Raw genomic sequence first — 22107 nt, 5'->3', positions numbered from 1 at the left:
GCAGACATGGTGCTGGAGAGGCAGCTGAGAGTCCCTCATCTGATCCACAGGCAGCAGAAAGAATGGCACACTGACCTGGCTTGAGCATTGGAAACCTCAAAGCCCACCTCCAGTGACACACTTCCTCCAACAAAGCCACACCTCCTACATACAACAAGACCACCACTCCTAATAGTGCCACTCCCAGAGAGCCTAGAGGGGCCATTTTTATTCAAACCAACCAAGGAAGCTAAAAAACCTTCCCAAAGAGACTCCTGTGGGAAGATAGGGTGCATATGTGGTATAGTTAGACCATGGCTAAAGAAAAAAAAAAATTTTAAACATAAATAAAAGGATAGGACAGGAAGAAGGTGAAAGGAGAGGAAAGAGCCGTGGGCAGCCCAGAAGTTTGGGGATCCTGAGGCGGCCTATCTTCAGGAGCATGAAGGTGGTCTCCTGTATCCTGCCCCTTCAGGATCATTTGGCTCCTCCCTCAGACAAACTCTTCCACTGAGGATGTCCTCTCCATGTGAGCAGCACCTAGAGAGTCCCTGAGGTGGTAAGGGTAATATCCTGGCAGCCTGAGCCTACTGTGAACCCTAAGCTCACACAGGTGAGAAAACAAGGAGAGCTTGTCCACAGGCAGATGCTGCCAGCCTGTGGGTTTGCTTCTGGCCGTTGCATTTCTCAGGGCAACAGGAAATGTAAGAGAAAGGAATGCTTGCTTGTCGGTAGGCATGATCAGTTTAATTATTCCAAATTTTCTCCCAGTATTTTTCCAAGACACTAAAAGCAGTGGGAGGTAGGGTGAGACAGAGGTGGAATTATCAGAGCAGAGAGACCACAGGCACTCAGCAAACACCTCCTAGGCCTTCCTGAGTGCCAACCCTGGACCTGGTTAGTGTTAGAATTAAGGAAGGCAGGGGAGGTGCCATGCCTATCTTAGGCATCCAGGTGCATGGCAGGACAAGTGACTGGAGATGTTTGTGATTGCTGTTTGTGATTGGATGTCAGAACACTGGCTATGAGGTTAAGTCTGAGGTGTCTGCTGGGCTTCTTGGGCCAGATCTGTACCTTAGGACGGTCTTCAGGTCTCAACCACAATCGATAACAGACATAGACTCCTCAGTTGTGGCTCCCCTTTCCTGCATGACTCTAACCAGAACAGTGTGTGATCATATGATGAGGGAGGGAGCTAAAGCAGCAGGGAAGGCCCTGGTTTGAGCTCTTCCACAACCCCGCCTTGCAGAGCTAGCCAGGCCCCACATAACTAGTTAAAACCCCCCTCCAAAGACCAACTTGGTACCCCCTCTTAAAGGTCCTGATGCCTCAACACAAAGCTAGAGACCAGGCTTCCTCCATGAACCCTTGGAGACATACTCAAGCCATAGCAATGTTCAGCAAGGATGCAAACCTTCACATGCATAAATCTCCATTACCCAGAGTATAGAGGGAATGCCTTGGGTAGGAAGCTGCATAGACCATCCCCAAGCACCCACTGTAGAGTTCCAGCTTCAGCGTGAGGATGTCGTCGATAGAATGCTGGCCTTGGCTAAGCCTGTTGGACTCCGATCTTCCCAAGGGAACACCCTGCAAGAACACAGGGCCGCCCCACTTATTTTAGCTTATTTGGGTACTATTGAGTAAGGCCTTATCAGGGTGGAGAATCTCTTTTCAAAGATGGATCTGTCCCCTTTCTAACAGGATGTCAGGCCTCTTGCCATGGGGCAGTGCTGAACTCTGGAGTGTCTGGGGCCATGGGACCGGGAAAAGGGTCCCTGAGAAGCCATCCCCAAGGAAACTAAATAAAGCTATTGTTGTGAAGGGAAGAGAAAAAATAGCCTAGCCAACAAGATGTTTTCTGTCCTCTGTGACCTGTCTGTGCTTGGGGAGGGGCTGACTTGTGGCAAATGGGTGGAAATAGGAACAGCCCTTGGGATCCATAGACACAGTATGGAGGGGAAGGAACATGGCAGAAGAAATGAGCAGCCATGGGCCAGGGCTGAGTGGCTTGTTCTCCATCTATAGTGGTGAGGAAGGAGAGAAGCTAAGGCACATTACACAAGTGGTCCCTGGTTCTACTCCTGGCTGGAAAACCATCTTAGTCAGGGAGATGTCATTTTCATGGGCAGACTCTTTACATGATTCAGAACTTTCATTTCTGGAGATCAAATGACTTGCTACAGAAATCTATCACAATGTCTCTAAATTCTGCATATCTCTCCTTGAAAAGCTCCAAGTCTAGCCCCTTGGAGATGAAATATAGTTCAAAGGACGTGTGAGCAAAAGTGTTTAGTGGGATTTGGTTTGAAGTAGCAGTGAAGGAAGAGGAGAAGGAGATGGAGAGAGAGAACCATACACATCTTAGTTCATCCCCAGGAAAGTGGCTCAAGTATTGCAGGACAGATGTGGTGTGGGACAATGGTCTGTATTCAGTCACTTATATTTTAAATAAATGCTGATTAACCAGTAGCCAGGCAGGACGTATAGATGGGACAACCAGACAGGAAGGAGAGGCAGGTCAATGAGAACAGGAGAATTCTGGGAAGAGGAAAGCTTGGTCTGCAGTCCTGACCCAGCCACAGAAGAAGCAACATGTGACTGCCCCGCCAAATAAGGTACCAAGCCACGTGGCTAACATAGACAAGAACAATGGGCTAATATAAGTTATAAGAGTTAATAAGAAGCCTGAGCTAATGGATCAATCAGTTTATATCTAATGTAGACCTCTTTGTGATTTCTTTGGGACTTAACGATTGCGGGAACCAGACAGGACAGAAACCTCAGACAACACAGATGCACATGGAATGTGGTGCAGCTATTGCAATGACTGTGTTAGGACTGTGCCTGTAACGATGGAAGGCATGTGCATGATATAATATGCAGAGTTGTAAGAGTAGGCAGAGGTGTAGTTCAGTGGCAAAGCAGGCCGTTGGGCTCCATCTCCAGCATTGGAAAAGCAAGTGAGAAAGAGATATGTTTGAAAAAATAAATACAATGCCAACTATTTATATGCAACAAGTATGTACAAAGACAGATGTGTGAGCAAGACGCAAAAGCACCTAGGCAGGTGAGATTGGCCATCTGAGCTAGAAAAGGCATGAATAACAGATGCCAGAAAAATATATGACAAAGGCAGAAAGATGGGCTGAGAAGATGGTGAAGTTCTTGCTGCATAAGCTTGAGAAACTGAGCTCAGATCCCTATCCTCCACAGAAAATCCTGAGTGTAGCAGCAGGTGCCTGTAGTCCCAGCACTGGGAAATGGAAGCATGATGTGGGATTCCCCTCTGTATGCTGTAAATACCACTGGTTAATAAAGAAACTGCTTTGGGCCTATAACAGAGCTATAGGGGAACAAAGCTAGGTGGGGAAAACTAAACTGAATGCTGGGAGGAAGAGGGCGGAGTCAGAGAGAAGCCATGTAGCCCTGCTGGAGCCAGATGGAACTTTACCTGGTAAGCCACAGCCACATGGCAATACACAGATTAATAGAAATGGGTTAAATTAATATGTAAGAGTTAGCCAATAAGAATATAGCGCTGCCTTTAGGTTATATCTTTCAAAGTCTGAATCCATCAATAGATTAACCATTGCTTAGGTCATAGCCCTTGCAATCTAACTGACTGACAATGCCCTCACAGACACATCAGAGAGAGCTGTGCTTTACTGACTCCTTTGGTGTCTCTCAGTCCATTCAAGTTCACTACCAGGGCTAACCATCACAAAGTCTTGACACTGGAATTACCCAACTTGGAGCTCCCAGACAGTGTTCCTCCTGGTGTGGTCATGATTCCCTTGGGTTATGATTTCATCTTGTCCCAGCCCAGATCAGCTGGCATTGTGGAGCCAGAGCCTCTAATCTCCTTTTCCATCACCCAGTTTTCCTGTACCTCTCCCTCTTTCTCCCAGAGTTAGTGCAAGTGCACACACACACATGTGTATGTGGTACATGTGTGGATGAAATTGTAAAAGAATATGTTTTTAAAGCACAAAAGCTGGGCCAGGCGATGGTGGCACACGCCTTTAATCCCAGCACTCAGGAGGCAGAGGCAGGCGGATCTCTGTGTGTTCGAGACCAGCCTGGTCTACAGAGCTAGTTCCAGGACAGGCTCCAAAGCCACAGAGAAACCCTGTCTCAAAAAAAAAAAAGCAGAAAAGCTGAAGTTTAAAGAGGCACAATGTTTGTTAGAAATTATATGATGTTAAGGTTATGAATAGATGCAGGGGAAGAATAAACACAGAATCCGTGCACTGGTTCCCTCTAGGGTGGGAGGGAATGGCTTACATCAAGGAAAGAATCATATCATGGTTTTCAATTGCTTGGGCAGTGTTTTGTTTCATCAACGTGATGGCCCAAAGCTGCTCTTGAAGTCTCTTTCAGATGGGAATTACTTTATAACTGTTAAACCAACAAATAATAACCACCAGAAATGTTCTCACCGCTTATTATCGGGTACAAAGAGTGGGAAATAAAATTGGATATGCACTGTGCTCTCAATTTCATAAAAACAGAACAAATAAAAAGCAACTATTGGGCTTTTTTTTTCTCAGACCAGCAGACAAGAAGTCTGGGACAACTGTTATTGCCCTTTTTTATACTTAATAAGTTATTGCAATTTATTTCCAAACTTTTCCACTGACTGAATATTGCTTTTGGTATCAAAATCAAATGTTACTTCTTTATTTAAAAAGACAAACTGGATCACCTTGAGTACAGGAGCATGGTAATATTTAGGCTGAAATAGGGGGAAAATTATCCAAACTGAGCTTGGGAATTACTGAACCCACTTGAAGTCCTCAGCTCTCGGCTGGCAAAATTTTCTTATCTGTAAAATGCTTAAATAATAACAACAACAACAATATTAATAATACTGAATGAAAGCAGAGAGGGAAATCAGAGAAGCATCACCTTTCATGATAGCCACAAACAGCATAAAATATCTTGGGGTAACCCTAACCAAGGAAGTGAAAGATCTATTTGACAAGAACTTTAAGGCATTGAAGAAAGAAATTGAAGAGGACACCAGAAAATGGAAGGATCTCCCTTGCTCTTGGATTGGGAGGATCAACATAGTAAAAATGGCAATTCTACCAAAGGCAATTTATAGATTCAATGCAATCCCCATCAAGGTCCCATCAAAATTCTTTACAGATCTTGAGAGGACAATAATCAACTTTATATGGAAAAACAAAAAACCCAGGATAGTAAAAATACTGAGTGCCTCCTCAGATTGCCTCAAGAGGCATTGTGGGAGATGATGAGATGATGTATACCTTGCTTTTTTTTTTCCTCTCTCATTCTTAGTACAAAATACTTGAAACAGACACATAATGGAGGAAGGATTTATTGTGGTTCACCATTTCCTATGGGTCAGTCCATCGTGGGGAGGGGGTGTTGCAATGGCTCCCAGTATCGTGGAGAGGGAACAGAGTGGCACTGGGATAGTAAGGGGCCGGGGCAGGACGTAGTTCCCAAGAACAAGGGTGTTGTCCTCCAACAAGAACCCAACACTGATGTTTTACCAGCTCCCAGCAGTGCTGTCCTGCTTTGAGTCCGCCAAGGTCGTCCATTGACCTTGATCAATTAGTCCACCATAGATCATCCGTTAGGTCAAAGTCTCACGGTCTAGTCACCTCTGGAAACACTCACAAACACACTCAGAAGTGTGCTCCATTCATCTCTTAGGTTTGTCTTAATACAATCAAGTTTGCACCTAAGTTCGTTTAGTGGTTTTGTGACCCACAGATGACCACTGGGCAAGATTGTGTCGTAGACACCCAAAGGGAAAAGATGAGCTCCCAGGGGACATTGCTGGGAACACCTCAGGACAGGGTGACAGACTATCTGTACAGCCTAGAGAAGGGGATGTGATGGCCCCTGTTGCGGGACAGCATGATCCAAAAGGAAGAGACTGACATCATTGCTATGTGGCAAGGAGAGATAAACTTTGACCTCAAGCAAACCAGAATAGACTCTTACAAACCAAGCAAACACTCTTCAGACGACATAGGAATGACATGAAAGGAACAAATCAAAGCGCAGATGTGAGAGCATTGGTTTCCTCTCGGTCTCTCCTCCCGGCACTCTTTATTTCTATCAGAGGGAGAGAGGACCACACCCCTCCAGAAAATGATGCTGACGGAACAGATTGAAGCACAGATTCTGTATTCAGCCTTGTGTTGGCATTAGAAATGTCTGAGAGACCGGCAATATAAGAGGGCACCAGGCAGGCGAGGACAGTTGCCTGGAAAACAGTGCAATGCTCCGAAGAAGCCACTGTGGTGAGGCTACGTAGCACAGTGCCTATAGGACATAACTGATAAATGCTAGCAGCAAAGTGGCCTTGAACTCCTGCAGTGCCCAGAAGAAAGCTAGGAGTTGTAAGGAGACTTGCCAGGCACTGGAGTATTATGGGAGGCAGAAGTGTGCCAGGAAAATGAAGCTGCCATCCTCTGAATCCAAAGCTTTAGAAGTCCCGACATGGGAAGAGATGCCTCAGTGGTTAAGAGCATAGGCTGCTCTTCCGGAGGACCTGGGTTCGATTCCCAGCATCTACAAGGCAACCCAGAAACATCTGTAACTACAGTTCTACAGGACCCAATGCTCTCTTCTGGCTTCTGTGGGCTCCAGGCACGCATGCGGTACACATACATACATGTGGGCAAAGCATCCATGAACATAAACTAGGAAAGAATTCCTGTCATTTTCATGACCATTCCATGTGTGAACACTGGTATCGTCTACATTTTGCCAATGAGGAAACGGGCGTGGATCCATGTCATGTTTTGCATGCAGCTGCACTAGGGTAAAGCCAGAATTTTATTATTTTTTAATTTTTATTATTAATTTTTTTTTCGAGTCAGGGTTTCTCTGTGGCTCTGGTTCCTGTCCTAGAACTAGTTCTTGTAGAGCAAGCTGTCCTCGAACTCACAGAGATCCTCCTGCCTCTGCCGCCCAGGTGCTGGGATTAAAGGTGTGCACCATCACTGCCTGGCAAGTCAGAATTTTAAATCAGTTGTCTGGAACACCTCTATCTCTACAGACTGTTGGGTGCTCCCAGGCAAGCTGGTTCTGAGAGCCCAGGTGCGCACAGGTGTTCTGGAGCACAGGTTGAACACCTGCAGAGCTTTCTGTGGGAATCCCTGACAACATTCTGTGAGTGAACCTTCCTACAGAACAGACAGCCCAGAGCCTCCCCATGGCAATGCTCTGAGAGTAATAATGAGTGATTTCCTCTTGTGTCTTTCAGCTCACGGCCCCGCCCTTCCCCGTGGTGATCAAGCTGGGACATGCCCATGCTGGCATGGGAAAGGTAAGGTTTGAGAAGTGCTTTGCATTCAGTCAATATAGCCACCTCTCCCCAGACTACCTGATGCCCCTTTCCCACTGGTACAGCCCTCAGGACTCCCCCAGACTGTCTGCTGCCCCTCCCCACTGATGCAGACCCCTAGGACACCCCCAAACTACCTGCTGCTCCTCCTGCACTGATGTAGTTCCCCCGGGGCTCCCCCAAACTATCTGCTGCCCCTCCCCACTGGCACAGTCTCCGGAAGAGAGTATTAGAAGTAATCTACAATCCACCTCCCTCTGCTCCCAGCTGACTCCCCAGAGCTTACACTGACTGCCTCTCTCCTCAGCCTGAGCTGTGAACATCACCTTCATTTGATAACTTACAGTTCTCCACGGTTATAACTTAAGAGACATGAAGGAAAAACGTTTGCTGACCATGACTCTTTTGTGTCAAGTAGCTATCATCTTCTAGTGCTATAAGCTCCTGTCTTATTTGTCCCTTTATCACCTGCTGGGCTAGCACCACCGAAGTGCAAACAGGACTCCCAGCAGGAGCCCTGGAGTCAGCAGGCTTCTGCCAAACTAAACAAAGTACTTTAAACAGTCACAGATGACATCCAGGGCAGCTGTTCTAAGTCAGCCTCTCAGTTGCAAGTCTCAAAGCTAAACTTGGTTTTGGACCCCTGACTGAGGTCTCTATTCTCAACGTCATATCCCCTGGGAGATAGCTTGGGTTCGTGTACCTATCTCCCGTGAGAGGAGAGAGAGATGGGTGGGCCCCAGACAAGAGGAAAATCCAATCCAAATCCAATCCTAGGGTTGTATGCAGTGGGGAGCTATAGCAAGATACCTCTTGGGCCTCAGCAAGAACTAAATGACAAAGGAGGGGAGGGGTCTTGCCTTGACCAGCTCAGACAGCTGTACAATTCTTCACTTTATATCTATATTCTTCTCTACCTGCCAGACTGCCCCCCGGATCCCTTCCTACCTGTGCTCTTCAAATTCAGGTGGCATAAGGAGAGGGTCAAAGGTTTAGGGTGAGGCAGGGGAGGGTGGGGCAAGTTCTAAACCAGCCCCTTCGGGCTTCTTCATCTGTGAGATGATGGTTCTAATGAACAGCCTCTAAAGTGAGTCTTTCTGAGCGCATCAGCCTACTGTCCATGTGACAAAATGTGTAAGAAAATGAGCTTCTAGGAAGTTTGTCTGTCTGTCTGTCTGTCTGTCTGTCTGACTATTTCTGCCTGTTTCAGAGTTTTTGATTCATGACCACTTGGCCCTGTTTGGGGGCCTATGCTGATACAGTTTACCACAGCACAGAGGGTGTGTTGTCTCAAAACTGTTCTTGTCAAGGCAGCCAAAGGAATGAGAGTAACAAAGCTACTGCCCTTCAAACCCTTTAGGCTATGAATTCACTGATGAGATCTGAGCCCTCCTGACCCAATCTTCCCTCCTGAGCCTCTGTTTCTAAATCGCTGCAGTGGGGACACACACTTAACACTTGAGTTTGGGGAGGGGGGTTAATATCCAAACCATGTACCTCTGTCCAGACTCCTTGGAACATCCACAGGATAATTTAAGGGCGGCAGGAAGGCAACCTTGGCGGTTGGAACTGAGGGACACCACAAGGTCACAGCAAGCAACAGAAGTTTATTTGGGGACCCGCAGAGGCCGGCCTCTTACGGGGGAGCAGGAGGAGTGGGGGTCAGGAAGGGCTTGCCTTTTATTACTTAGGGAGAGTGCTCTACTTGGTAACTGTGGTAGCTACAGCTACAGCATCTTGGCTGCTGCTGCTGACTTGTCCTGCTAGGTCTCTGGGAGAAGGCAGAGTAAATGTCTGAATGTTAATAATGAGGCCCGGTGGATGGGTGGATCCTCCTCTAGAAGCCTATCCCTTCTTTGCCCACTCCTTCACCCACCATCTGGGTGGAAAGTGCCCTCCCCATGGTTCCCAATGGCCTTCACGCTAATCCATGCTAATTCTTCTGTCCTGAACGGATGTCTTTATATCACTTAAGCTTTCTGAGCATCCCTTCTTATCCCCAGACTTTTTCCCTAGTGGCCTCTGATTCAGGTTCTTCTCCTGGCTTTCTTCCTCAGTTTCAATGATTCTGTCTCCAGTGTCTTTAAAGGACAAACTCTCCTGTGCCATCCCTGACCATGGCCGCGCCATAAGCACTCCCTCAGCTTCGGCTGTCACCCTCACGTCAATACCTCCTGAGTCATATTTCCTATATCTCCAATTACCTCCTGTCTTTTGTTACCTTGTCTCCATGGTAACATCCCAAACAATGTCCATTATCTCCCCCCCCCCACTCCATTCTTATTCCTCCTCTCCTGTGACTTCCATATCTGGAGCAGAAACCTGTCATTCCGTTATCTCAAAACCGAAACCAAAGGGTGAGGGTAGCTCAGAGGTAGAGTGCTTGACTAGCACATCCCAGCCCCGGGGTGATCTTCCATCTCCAGCACAAACAACTCAGAAACATGAGTCATCTCCACCTTCTCCATGTCCAAAGAGCCACCAAGTTCTTGTCACCCGAGCCTGTTTCTCTCGTTGCCCCATGCCATCTGTCCACCATCACCATCTTGAACAACTCTAGTAAAGTCAGAGGATTCCCAAGGACTTAATTATATCACTAAAGCTTAAAATAAGCACCAAGTGGAAATAAGGAAATGCCTAGAGAGTTGAATGTCATGCGTCAATAAGAGGGATGTCCCAAAGGTCAGGAAGTCAGTCTCCAAACTGAGAAGGTGACATAGACCAAAGTAAACATGGGTTTTCAAGAATGCTGACACGGAGGAAAGGGGGCTCTTCCCCGTAGTTGTAAAATGAGAAAAGTTGCAAAGAACACTCTGGGAAAGCTGACTGAGCAGATGATGTCATGTCTATGCCGAGAGGGTAAAGAACACAACACGTAGCTCCTTTCGTCTTTGTACCTTTTCATAAGAAGAGAGATGGGTGGCTGGAGACCAGCAGGAAAAGCATGTTCTGAAGACGCCTAGTAAGGAGGTATCAATGACCCTGGTGTTTTGCAAAGCCCATTCAGGACCCAATGGGTGCAATCATTGACCCACCCTCAAGCGCATGTACTCGTGTGGTACACCACAGACCTCTGCCTGTTCTACACTGGGAGTCAGACAACCAATAGGACCCAGTCCCTGCCCTCAAAACATTGTGGAAACCATCTCATATGTAAGTAAGGAATAAGTCAGGTGTGATGACACCTATAGTTCAAGTACTCAGGAGGCTAAGGTAGTAGGGTCATGAGTGCAAGACTTTCCTGAGCTGCCCAATGAGAGCCTATCTCAATAGTAAATAAATAGAGAATATTTATACATGGGGTATGATGGAAAGAATGCAGAGCTTAAAGAAGAACTCAATCCCACCTAGCACATGGAGTCTCCTGCCACAGTGGATTCTCTCAGGCAGGGGCTAGCTGAAAGAACCCTTTTTAACACAATATGGAAATGTTCTGAGTAGAGCACAACATGATCATAAAAATTCAAGAAGTGGATTAATTCATTCATGACATCAGAGCCCTCCCGAGCCATTCACCTCCCAAACCACATGGGAAAGACGTCTGAATGAGTTGACACTTGATGTCAAAAGTCAAGTAAATAATGGTCAATGGTGGTGATGAGTAAGACTGTGCCACTGAGAAGAACACAATCAAGCTGCCAAGATGGCATGGGAAAGCTGTATAAGGCTGGTGGACCTGGGAGGTCAAAAATCCCAATAAACCAGAAATAAGATAGAGATGGGCTAACTCCCTTGCATTAAAACAAAGAACATGGGTTCTTCCATGGGGCAAAGAAATCAAAATCTAGTGAAATACTGAATTTGGGGGTGCTTAGACAAGCAGGGTAAAATCATGGGTGTGCTGGCTAGTTTTTGTTTTGTGGGTTTGGGTTCTTTATTTGTCAGCTTGACACACCTGAAGTCGTTTGGGAAGAAGAAGCCTTAACATGTTTTAAGGAGAGGGCTGCTTGTTCGTCCCCACCACCCGGCTAGCTTAGCCCCGAAATAACCACACAGAAACTGTATTAATTAAATCACTGCTTGGCCCATTAGCTCTAACTTCTTATTGGCTAACTCTTACATATTAGTTTAACCCATTTCTATTAATTTGTATATCACCACGAGGTTGTGGCCTACCAGCAAAGTCTCAGCACATCTATCTCCAGCCACGGGTCCATAGCGTCTCTCTGATTCCACCCTTCTTTATCCCAGCATTCAGTTCTGTCTTCCCTGCCTACCTAGGTTCTGCCCTATCAACAGGCCCAAAGCAGTTTCTTTATTTACCAATGAAAGAAACACAAAGACAGAAGGACCTCCTTCACCAAATTATTGCCTCCATCAGATAGCCTATAGATAAGTCCAAGGGGGCATCATCTTGATTATGATCTGTGTGGGCAGTGCCATCCCTTGGCAGGTGGTCATGGGTGGTAATGGAAAGTAAACTGAGCAAGCAGTGGGGAGAAAGCCAGTAAGCAGCATTCCTTAGTAGTCTCTGCCTCCTGGTTCCAGCCCTGACTTCCCTCTGTGATGGACTGTGACTGAGACATGTAGGCCAAAAATCCTTTTCCTCCCAAAATTCCTGTTGGGCATGGTGTTTATCACATCAACAGAAAGAGAACTAGGATGGGGTGGGGTACACTGTGGGCTTTCCATAAGTCAGAGGAAATAAGCAGCTGAGGATCTACTTCCCAAAGGACACTGGGCCACGTCTAGAAACAATGTTAGTTGTTACAGTTGGGAGAACATAGGTCCTTCTGGATCCTACCAGGAGGAAGCCAGGGCACTGATAAAGACCCCACACGGCACAAGATAGCTTCCCACCTCGAAGAACTACACAGCCCCGAACATCAGCAGTGTCAAATGGAAGGAAAAATCGTTTCATTTGGGTAAAAATGATTTTGTTTCCCCTGTTGAAATTTTACAAGCCTGGAGCCCAGGTGGTGCTGTGGTGATTGTAGAGGCTGACATGTTTCAAAGTCTAGAGGAGATTCCGTGTCAGTGGATCTGGGACTGTGGAGTCAGCTAAGTACAGACCAGAAATGAATATAGACCAGGCCAGCCTGGTCTACAGAGCAAGTTTCAGGACAGCCCAGGGCTACACAGAGAAAAACCCTAGGGCAGCCTGGTCTACAGAGCAAGTTTCAGGACAGCCCAGGGCTACACAGAGAAACCCTGTCTTGAAAAAAAAAAACCAAAAGGAAAAAAAAATGCCTCTGTACTGAAAATGTCTATTTTTCATCCCATTGTTTACTAAATGTGTGGCAACTGTGTATAGGTGCTACATATTGTAGATATACAGAAGGTGCAGCTACTGTGTCATTTTATATAAGGGATGTGAGCATTCACAGATGCAGATTTTTATAGTCTTTACATTGTTACGTTTTCAATGTTTTCCTCTTTGGAAGCAGCACATCATAGCAGCTAAGGATCTTCATTTGAACCTAGATTCCACTGCTTGTGAGTTGAGATGCTGTAAGTTACCTTATTTAGCCTTCCCCACCATAGTTCCTTTCTCTGTAAAGTGAAAATAATGTCACGTGCTGAGTGTAAGGATTAGGAGAAACTCTGAAGTTGAATCTCAGTGCATAGACAAGGGAGCACTTAGTGGATAGTAGCTGTCCATAAAATGAAGGATTCTTGACCTGTTCTGAGGACCCCAAACCCAATTGAAGTTAACAGGAGAGAGATGACTGAACAGCTCCAGAGACTACAAGTTCTTATCCCTTGGCTGCAAGTTCAGGATGAGTCAAATGAGTGCCAAGTTGCCAAAACCATCAGCAAATGCCAAATATGCATGGGTTACACTCACTCTATCATCTGTTGAGAAAATGAAATATATAACCATCAGAGTAGCTAACAACAAAACAATTGATAACACCAAGTGTTGGCAAGGACACAGAACCTCTTGTCTACAAAGTCGAAGACAAAGGAGTTCTTTGGGTGTATCTAGTTCTAAATGCATCATATACAAACCAAAGCAGTTTATGGTAGCTTTGATGTTAATTTTCCAAAACTCATCTGTCAGCAGTAGACAAAAATCACAGTGTGTTCATGCAAGCAGGATGTTTCGGCAATACCAGCAAGCTAAACTACATATACAGCATGCATGAACCTCATGCACACACCACTGACAGAACTAAGTCAGAAACCAAGGGGTGCTGATTTAGATAATTTCACTCACGTGAAGTTGAAAGCCTTCAGGGAGCTATAGGTTCCCTGGGATAGTTTCAGGTGATAAAACGTCCAGGAAACCCAAAAAAAGGCAGATCTGGAGATTGGTAGTTGAATCTTTACCCAACCTGCACAAGGCCCCAGTTCATCTCCAACATTGCAAAAAAGAAAGTCAGGGTAGAAGTTACCTTCAGGGTGGAAGACAAGTGCTGTCTGAGCTGAGGTAGAAATGGGCACCATTCTTGACTTGGTTGATCCTACAGGGATGTTTGTTTTGTAACTACTCACAGAACTGCCCTTTGTGTTGTGTGTCCTTTTCCATAGTTATGTTACATTTTGGAATAAGGTCTTACAATATAACCAGCTTGGAGGATAGAGACATAAACCATCATCTCCAGAGTGAAGGATGAGCGCACAGCTAGAATATTGACAGGTTGGTCAGTAATGAACAACTAATGAAAGGAAGAGCTGTCTAGTCTAGGAGGACTAGGGGCACTGTAAGCAGCATTTTCTAAAGCATCGGGCATGGACAAAGACACTTAGACCTGGAGGACGCTATATTCATCTAGTAGGCAAGGCAGAGAACAGGCACCGTCAGGCTTCAAGGAGCAACTTTGTAGCAATCAGAAGGCAGAGGCAGAAACCAGGGACAGGATTCAAGGAGCAACTTTGTAGCAATCAGAAGGCTGAAGCAGAGAACAGGGTCAGGTTTCGAAGAGCAACTTTGTAGCAATCAGAAGGCTGAGGCAGAGACAGAGGTCAGTCAGGCTTTAAGGAGCAACTTTGTAGCAATATCAGAAAACTGGAAAGCCCTCCCTCTTCAACAGAAGGTTCTTACCATTACCCAGGCAGTGTCTTAACCTCAGACACTGGACCCCTAAGATTGAGACTAATATGTAGGTGCAAAGAGTTTGAAAATAGTTTCTGTGTCTCACAGGTAACTCCCAGTGTAGATACCATAATCCCAAATATGAGGGTTCAAGACTATAATCCCCAAACCCAGGATACTGAAGCAGGAGGGTCGCTACAAGTTAGAGACTACATAGTTTAGCCTACTGCATACGTAGTTGGTCTGTTTAGTGGGACATTTCTCAGAAACAAACAAAAAATGGCCCTATATTGTTCACTGATGAATTTCTATAGTTTTAATCAATTGAAAAGAATAGCACAATGTATCACATCCATGATGGCTCATATTCCTTGTCAGCTTGGTGAGATTTAGAATTGTCATGGAAAATACAGCTCTAGATGTGTCTGTGAGGGGGGTCTCCAGAAAGGTTTACCTAGAGACAGAGACTCGCCCCTGGGAGTGAGTGCACCTTCCCTTGGGCTGGGGTCCCACACTGAATAAAAAGCAGGAAGTCAATTAAACAGTCAATTAAGCAGCCATTTCTCTCCACCTCCTGACTGTGACCAGCTGTGTCAAGCTCCTGAGACCGTGACCTCCCTGCTGTGAGCCAGCATCAGCCCTTCCCTGCTGGTGTAGATTATGCCGGTCATTTTGCCACAGCAATGAGAACATTAACTATTACACCATCAACATTGGAAAACAAGTTCAAGGCATCAATTGGAGAGGCTGAGGCAGATGGGTGGGTTGAGCTCAGGAATTAGAGGCGAGCCTAGGGAACATAGTGAGATTTTTTTTTCCTCAACAAACCAAGAGTGGAGTCTAAGTCCCAAAGGTGGTATGGGGGAATACACGTGGAGTATTTCACAAGGTTCTGGCCTGAATCTGGAGTTCCCATGCACTGGTTACATGTACTTCAATTTCCACTCCTCTAACACAGAGACAGTAAAGTCCCACCTTGGATTGTAATGACACCAGAATTGATATATCAATTTGTATTTATTTTATGTATTATTTATGGAGGGTGGCAGATAAAGCTGGTATACACTTACTGCAAGAGAGCTTCAACGTCCATAGCAAATATGAACTATTATTTTGATTAAGCACTTACTGAGCTGAAACAGGCAGTTGCTCATAACAAACAAAAAGGGAAGGAATTTAATTAAATTCTGGGTCAAAATACAGGCAGCAGCTTCCAGCACAAGGAGCTAGTCCTACCCTAGCCTTGCCTTAAATTTTACTTTCCCAGTTTCTCCCTGTCTGAACTTGAATTCTGGCACTCCTCTCAGAAAACAAGAACCTGAGGCTCCGAGAGGAGCAACACCTTGCTCAGGCCACACAGCAATAGAATATCCCCCAAAGTGAGAAGAAATGAAAGTTGAGATATTTGGCCCCATTCATACTTTTGAGACAGATATGTAGTCATTGTGATAGCAATGCAATACAATGCAGAAGTCTCCTTTATCCAGGAATGATATGTCCTATCACCCACAATGGAGACCTGAAATCACAAAAGTACCAACCCTATGTCTACAGTTTTTATGACTTCCCTTTGACATATGCAAATTGATAACTCTTGTGTATTTCATGGTCATCATAAAGTAGAATGAGGTTCACTTGACCCCCAAGCATGGTAGTACCCAACCTAGTGGTCCTCAACCTTCCTAATGCCACGACCCTTTAATACAGTTGCCCATGTTGTGGTGACCCCCAACCATGAAGTTATTTTCATTGCTACTTCATCACTGTAACTTTGCAATTTTCCGGTGGTCTTAGATAACCCCTGTGAAAGGATTGGCCAACCCCAAAGGGGTGGGAACCCACAGGTTGAGAACCATCAGCCTAAGTCGTAGTTCTCACAACTGAGAACTGCTGAATTTCTCACGGGAAGGTAGCATATACTGCGTGGAATGCCACAGAGGGATGGCTCACACCAGAAGCAGCTGGGAGGAGGCTGGGACACAGTTTCGTCATTTCGCTCGGAATGGCATGTGACAAAAACTTAGGAATTATTTATTCCTAAAATTTTCCATTTGATATTTTCAAATTTCACAAATAGCCGTGGGAAGCAAAACTATGGGTAAGGAAAGACTATCATAATCACAATAATGATAATAAAAAATCTAATGTCATATTGATTTTATTCTGTCCAAGAACTAGTCTAAGTGATAGATGACATTAAACAATTAGACAGACAGACAGACAGACAGATGGGTTTTGTATTCATTTATTGACTATTTTCTGTAAGGAAGGTACTATTGAGACTAACATTTTACAGATGGGGAAATTGAGGCATGGGCAGTCTGGCTGAGCTCGGGAGTGGAGGGCGTGGCCACTGAGGTGGTAACAGACAATAGGGAACTAGAAGACCTAACTCTTCCCTTGCATGTGCAGTGCTGCTGCTATTAAAGGAGCCCCAAGCAGTGAGTGACAGGCTAATGCACTCTGCAGCTGTTCTGTGTGTTCCGGACAGCCAGGTGCCTGCAGCAACCCCAGCATCTCACACACTCCCACTTGCCCCAGTTCGCTGCCATCATCAGCTCTGAGCAACCTGGACTCAGATCCCTTCCCTTCGGTGAGCCTTCCCAGCATGGTCGCTCTAAAGATGGGAGGAGGTGGGCTTAGAACTCCATGCTGGAGAGGGAGGAACTGGGTCCAGGGGAGCAGTTAAGGAATCCAAAGATTCTTCTCCCACCGGGAGTCTGCCAGAAAGGAGAACCATGACCTGTGGTCAGCAGAAGTCTGTAAGGCTGAGTGACACCCCATGCAGAAGAAAGACCAGAGCCCTGCTTCCATGAATGAGGAGAATCCATGGAGGATTTATACACATATGTATCTCATGCATGACCATGTGCACAACCTATAGACCCTTACTTTTATTTCTGCCTTTAGATACTAAAATACTACCCTTCTTTTCTTTCTTTCTTTTTTTTTTTTTTTATTTTCGAGACAGGGTTCTCTGTAGCTTTTTGGTTCCTGTCCTGGAACTAGCTCTTGTAGACCAGGCTGGCCTCGAACTCACAGAGATCCACCTGCCTCTGCCTCCCGAGTGCTGGGATTAAAGGCGTGCGCCGCCACCACCACCCAGCAAAATACTACCCTTCTAAACTCTCAGACCTAGACGGGACAGGGACGGGATTCTAATGCTCTGTCAGCCTGGTATGTGTCATGTTGAAGACAAATTCATCTAGATCAGGAGGGAGCTCATTTTCCAACCTAGGATTCAAGGCTTCAGTCTTCCTCTGCGGCATCTTATCTTCCACTTCCCACATCCTTGCATCATCTTTGGTTCACTGGAAAGAGCTTCAGCCTAGATTCAAGAAACCCTGATTGTCCTGCTGACCCCTGCATCACCAGGGCCAGCACTGTTCCTCTGGGCCAATTATTTAAACATAAATGCTGTTTTGTTGTATGTGCATGAGCCTTGATTTTACTTACCCATCACTTGAAGAGCTGATAAGGCAAAAAACATCAAAAGCAGAAAATGGCATGTGGAGAGGAAGGCTGAGGAGGGACATGGTTTCAGACTCTAGTATTCCTGGTGGTGAGCTTGCCTCTGCCATTTGCTATCTCTGGGAACTTAAGAAAATGTCTTAACTTCCCAGGACTTCGATCTCACTGAGATAGTGCAGAGCAGATTTTGGTGGTGAGCAAAGGAGGAGAGAAAGCGCGCATTAACGTATCTGTGTGCCAGGATGCATTCTTTGAGCCTCCAAACCTTCCTGGGAATTAGATCTAAGCCCTGATGTGTACAGGTTCCCAGGGTTCCCAAGGTTCATCTTACTGAGGTCACAGGTTAGCAGCAGAGAAGAGTCGGGACACTGAAGCAGATAAAATTTCCCTCTTTGGTTTCTGTTCTCCTGACAGTGTCTGCCAGCATATCTGGACACTGTGTATAATAAAAGTCAGCAGGAGCCTTTCTCTCTGGGGCCCTCAGAAAGAGGAGTTCCACACGAACACTGGCTCCCACCCTCCCCCCCCCCCCCATTAGACAGTCATAGACACTAGAGAGACTGTAGAATGCAGGGCTAGAGAGGTAGCTCTCTTGGCAAAGCATTGGCCTTACACACATGAGGATCAAGAATCTGTGCTTTTGTTTTTAAATCCAGGTATGGTGGCATACACTTGTCATCCCAGTTCAGGGAGACAGAGGCAGGCAGCTCCCTGTGGCTCCCTGACCTAAGTCTAGTTGAATCTTGCTTCCAGACTATCGAGAGACCCTATCTCAGAAGACAAGGTGGAAGTTTCTAAGGCTGACCTCTGGCTCCACACACATAAATGCATGTCCGTACCACAGACACACACACACACACACACACACACACACACACACACACACAGAGAGAGAGAGAGAGAGAGAGAGAGAGAGAGAGAGAGAGAGAGAGCGAGAGAGAGAGCAAAATCAAAACTTATTTTTACAGGTAAGAGAAACTAAAACCAAAAAGTTACTCTCACAAGGCCTGCACATGACATGCCCACACTGTTTCCTTGTGCTCTGGTGCCCATGCTCAAGGAGGCTAGCTTCCAGAAGTTCTACCAACCATACAGAACAGCCTGGTGTCTGTCAGGAAGAGCCTGGTTTTATGATCAGCCCATAGGAGAAGCTATGTCCTCAGACGACAACCTGGCTTCCTGGCGTCTCAGCACAGACAGTTGCCCTGTGAGCTTCCTGGAGGGAAACCCGTCACATCTCTGGTTTCTTGGAAAGAGCTGGAGTTTGGGAACGCTGGCGGTTTTGTTTTTCCAGGAAGGCCAGGAGGATAGAATGTTGGCTTGTTATGTGTGGGAGTCTGTACGTGCATGTTTGGGAGTAGGAAAAGCCTGTTCTCACTCTCAGACTCCACTAAGCCTCTTGACAATTGGGGCAGCAATGGTAGAACCTGTGTCTGTTGTCCTGACCTCTGGTCTCAGGCCCAAGAATTTATCCCACCAACACCCCTTCCAGGGTGAGGCCTGAAATGCTAAAGAAGATAATTCTGAGATAATGAATGCTACCCGGCCTTTTCCACATCGTGGTACTTGAACGTGGCGGTGTAAATACAAAGATGCCACTGGAAGCTGAAGGGATCTGGGGATTCCAGACACCTCAGAGACAAGGGTCAGCAGTGTTGGCATCTGTCAGGATGATGTCATCTGCTAGGTGTGTCTGATTCTGAAGCTCTTCCACAGCCCTGTCAATTTAGTGTGCCTCATAGGAGGACCACCATCACCAGCAGCAGCAGCAGCAGCAGCAACACTAGAGCCTCTCACAAATGCAGAACGCCCCAGCCATGCTCCACCAGCATCACAGCCTAACAAGACGTCCAGATGGCTTACGTGCATGACCGTGGTTATAGACCATAGGATGCAATCCCAGATGGCTCAGGGACCAGGAGTTCCACAGTGAATCAAAGATATTGGCAACCTAGAGCCAAAGGCCATGCCATCAGATAGGACAGTTACAACTCAACTCTGGCCAGTTAAGACTGGGAGACCAGGAAGTCTGTAGACATCAGATCCTTCTCATTCTCTTATTATGTCTGCTCCCCACTTGTTAATCTTAGGCTGCCAGCTTGATGCCTCCAATTGTCTCACATTATAGGCATGGAGTTTGGATTTGTCTTCACTATGCTGAGGGCTGCAGAGCCCAAGGTGAAGCCACAGCTCAGATGCCTCTAAGGTGGATAACCTTGGGAAAGCACTGGACTTTGGCGTTTTTTGTTTCTCACTTGTGAATGACCCTAATAAGCCCCCTAACTGGATGAGGGGTTATCCCACAGGCACTCTTAGAAAGATGTTGGCTTGCCTCCTCTAGATTGGAGATGCTTCCCAAACTTTCCTGGGTAGGCAGATCACCAGGGGATCAGTTAAGATGCAGAGCCTGCCAGCAGCATGAGTAGGGTTGTGGGGTACTGCCTGGGCTTTCATGTTTCAGCAAGCCCACAGGTGATATCAATGCTTCTAGTCCTCGATCTTGGTCAGCTGCTTACATATTCCTCTCCAGTGACCATGTGTCTTCTGTTGCAGCTACTCACCCTACCCTTGTAGACTTAAGCAGCCATGGATAACATATGGGTGAATAAGTATAGCTGTCTCCCAGTAGAACTTTATGTGTGGACATTAACATTTCAATTTCAGGGCCAGGAGATGGTGCAATCCATATAGTGTTTGCTGCAGAAGCAAGGCCCTGGGTGCTATCCCCAGAACCATGTAGGGTAGCACACATACTTGTAATCCCAACAACAACAACAAACAAACAAAAATGGTGAACTGTGTCTGGACAACCAACACATACACACATACTCACATTTAGCACATGCATGCATACCCACCCAACCTCATACACACAGTGTGTGCACATATACCACACACATACACATACATACAAGGAAATTTTTATTTTATGTTCAGTTTCATAAATTATGGAATATTGTCCATCTTTGTATTTATTTCAAGTATTTAAAAATGTAAACACCATCTCTGTTTTACCTGTTTTATTTTGTGGCAAGGTTATGATATATATGTATGTATATATATGTATGTGTGTGTATGTGTTCATCTCAGGCCGGCATCAAACTTGTGATTCTCCTGCTCCACTCTTCAGAGTCTTATGCCACTGCTCTGGGCTTATAGACATCATCTTTAACTCATGAATTGCATCAAAATGGCCACAGGCCAGTCTTAGCACTCAGATATAAGTTACCAGAACTCTGTCCAAGACCATCTTGAATTCTAAGACTGATTGTCTTTGCCACCTGTCAGATAACAAGCCAAGGACATATAAGCTGCACCCCCCCACACACCTACACACAAACCCTACCCTACCCTACCCTACTACCTCTTCAGCTCTCTCCCTGCCTAGTCCAGGGCCCTGGACAGTTGAAAACCAGTCCTTCACCCTGCACAATGGGCAGGAGCTGGGAGGAGGAGGTGTTAACCCTCAGGGCTGACACTTGTCCGGTGACTCCCTTCCCTTCCATTCAGTCTTACAGTCAGCAACTTGCAGTAAAAATGTGGCCCAAAGAATCGGTGACCCGGGCACTCATCACTAGCACACAGTTATCTGATTTATTAAGGAGAAAAGAGGAAAGGAGCCCAACCTGATAAGCAGGACAATTAGCTCCCACATGGTCCATTATCTTCCCATCATGGTGGTCCCCCACCTTTTCCCACCCCTGGAAGCAGGGTGTGACATTGATCTCTGGCCCCTGGACTTCAGAAGACTCAGAGTAGGTGCAGAGGCTTTTGAGGATTTGAGACCAATGGCTTGTGAAGGCCTGAAAGGCGGCATCCTTCCAAATGTCCTAAGTTAGGCCTTTATGCAATACCCAAAGCAACGCTGGAGAGGCAGGGCCTCTAGGAAGCGATTAGATCATGAAGGCACCACCCTCATGAATAGAGTCATGAAAGAGGCAGGGGAAATGCCCTTTCCCCTCCTGCAGTGTGTGGACTCAGGAAAAGCCTCATCTATAAAACCCTTATTGGACACTGAGTCTCCTTGTCTTGATCTTGGATATTCCTGTCTCAGAATTGTGAGTCATGGACTTCTGTTCATCAATTTTACAGCCAAAGGTATTTTGTTTTTTTTTTTTAATTTATTTATTTATTAAGGATTTCTGCCTCGTCCCCACAACCGCTTCCCATTTCCCTCCCCCTCCCCCGATCAAGTCCCCCTCCCTCATCTGCTCGAAGAGCAATCAGGGTTCCCTGACCTGTGGGAAGCCCAAGGACTGTCCACCTCTATCCAGGTCTCGTAAGGTGAGCATTCAAACTGCCTAGGCTCCCACAAAGCCAGTACGTGCAGTAGGATCAAAAACCC

At 46.1% G+C, this 22107-nt stretch overlaps 1 protein-coding gene across 1 annotated transcript in view; it reads left to right on the top strand.

Moving 5' to 3' along the window:
* The window catches only part of Syn3 (synapsin III), a 399638-nt gene that overhangs the window by 323260 nt on the left and 54271 nt on the right, over window positions 1-22107 (top strand). Inside the window, exon 7 of the mRNA XM_041673952.1 lies at window positions 7232-7294. Within this exon, the coding sequence (XP_041529886.1) occupies window positions 7232-7294 (63 nt within the window). The remainder of the gene's footprint in view (window positions 1-7231; window positions 7295-22107) is intronic.

The sequence above is a fragment of the Microtus oregoni genome, unplaced genomic scaffold, assembly GCF_018167655.1.
Source record: "Microtus oregoni isolate MIOR12 unplaced genomic scaffold, Mior012 000001F_ref0000356, whole genome shotgun sequence".
Lineage (NCBI taxonomy): Eukaryota > Metazoa > Chordata > Mammalia > Rodentia > Cricetidae > Microtus > Microtus oregoni.
This window is presented reverse-complemented; position numbering and strand designations above follow the sequence as displayed.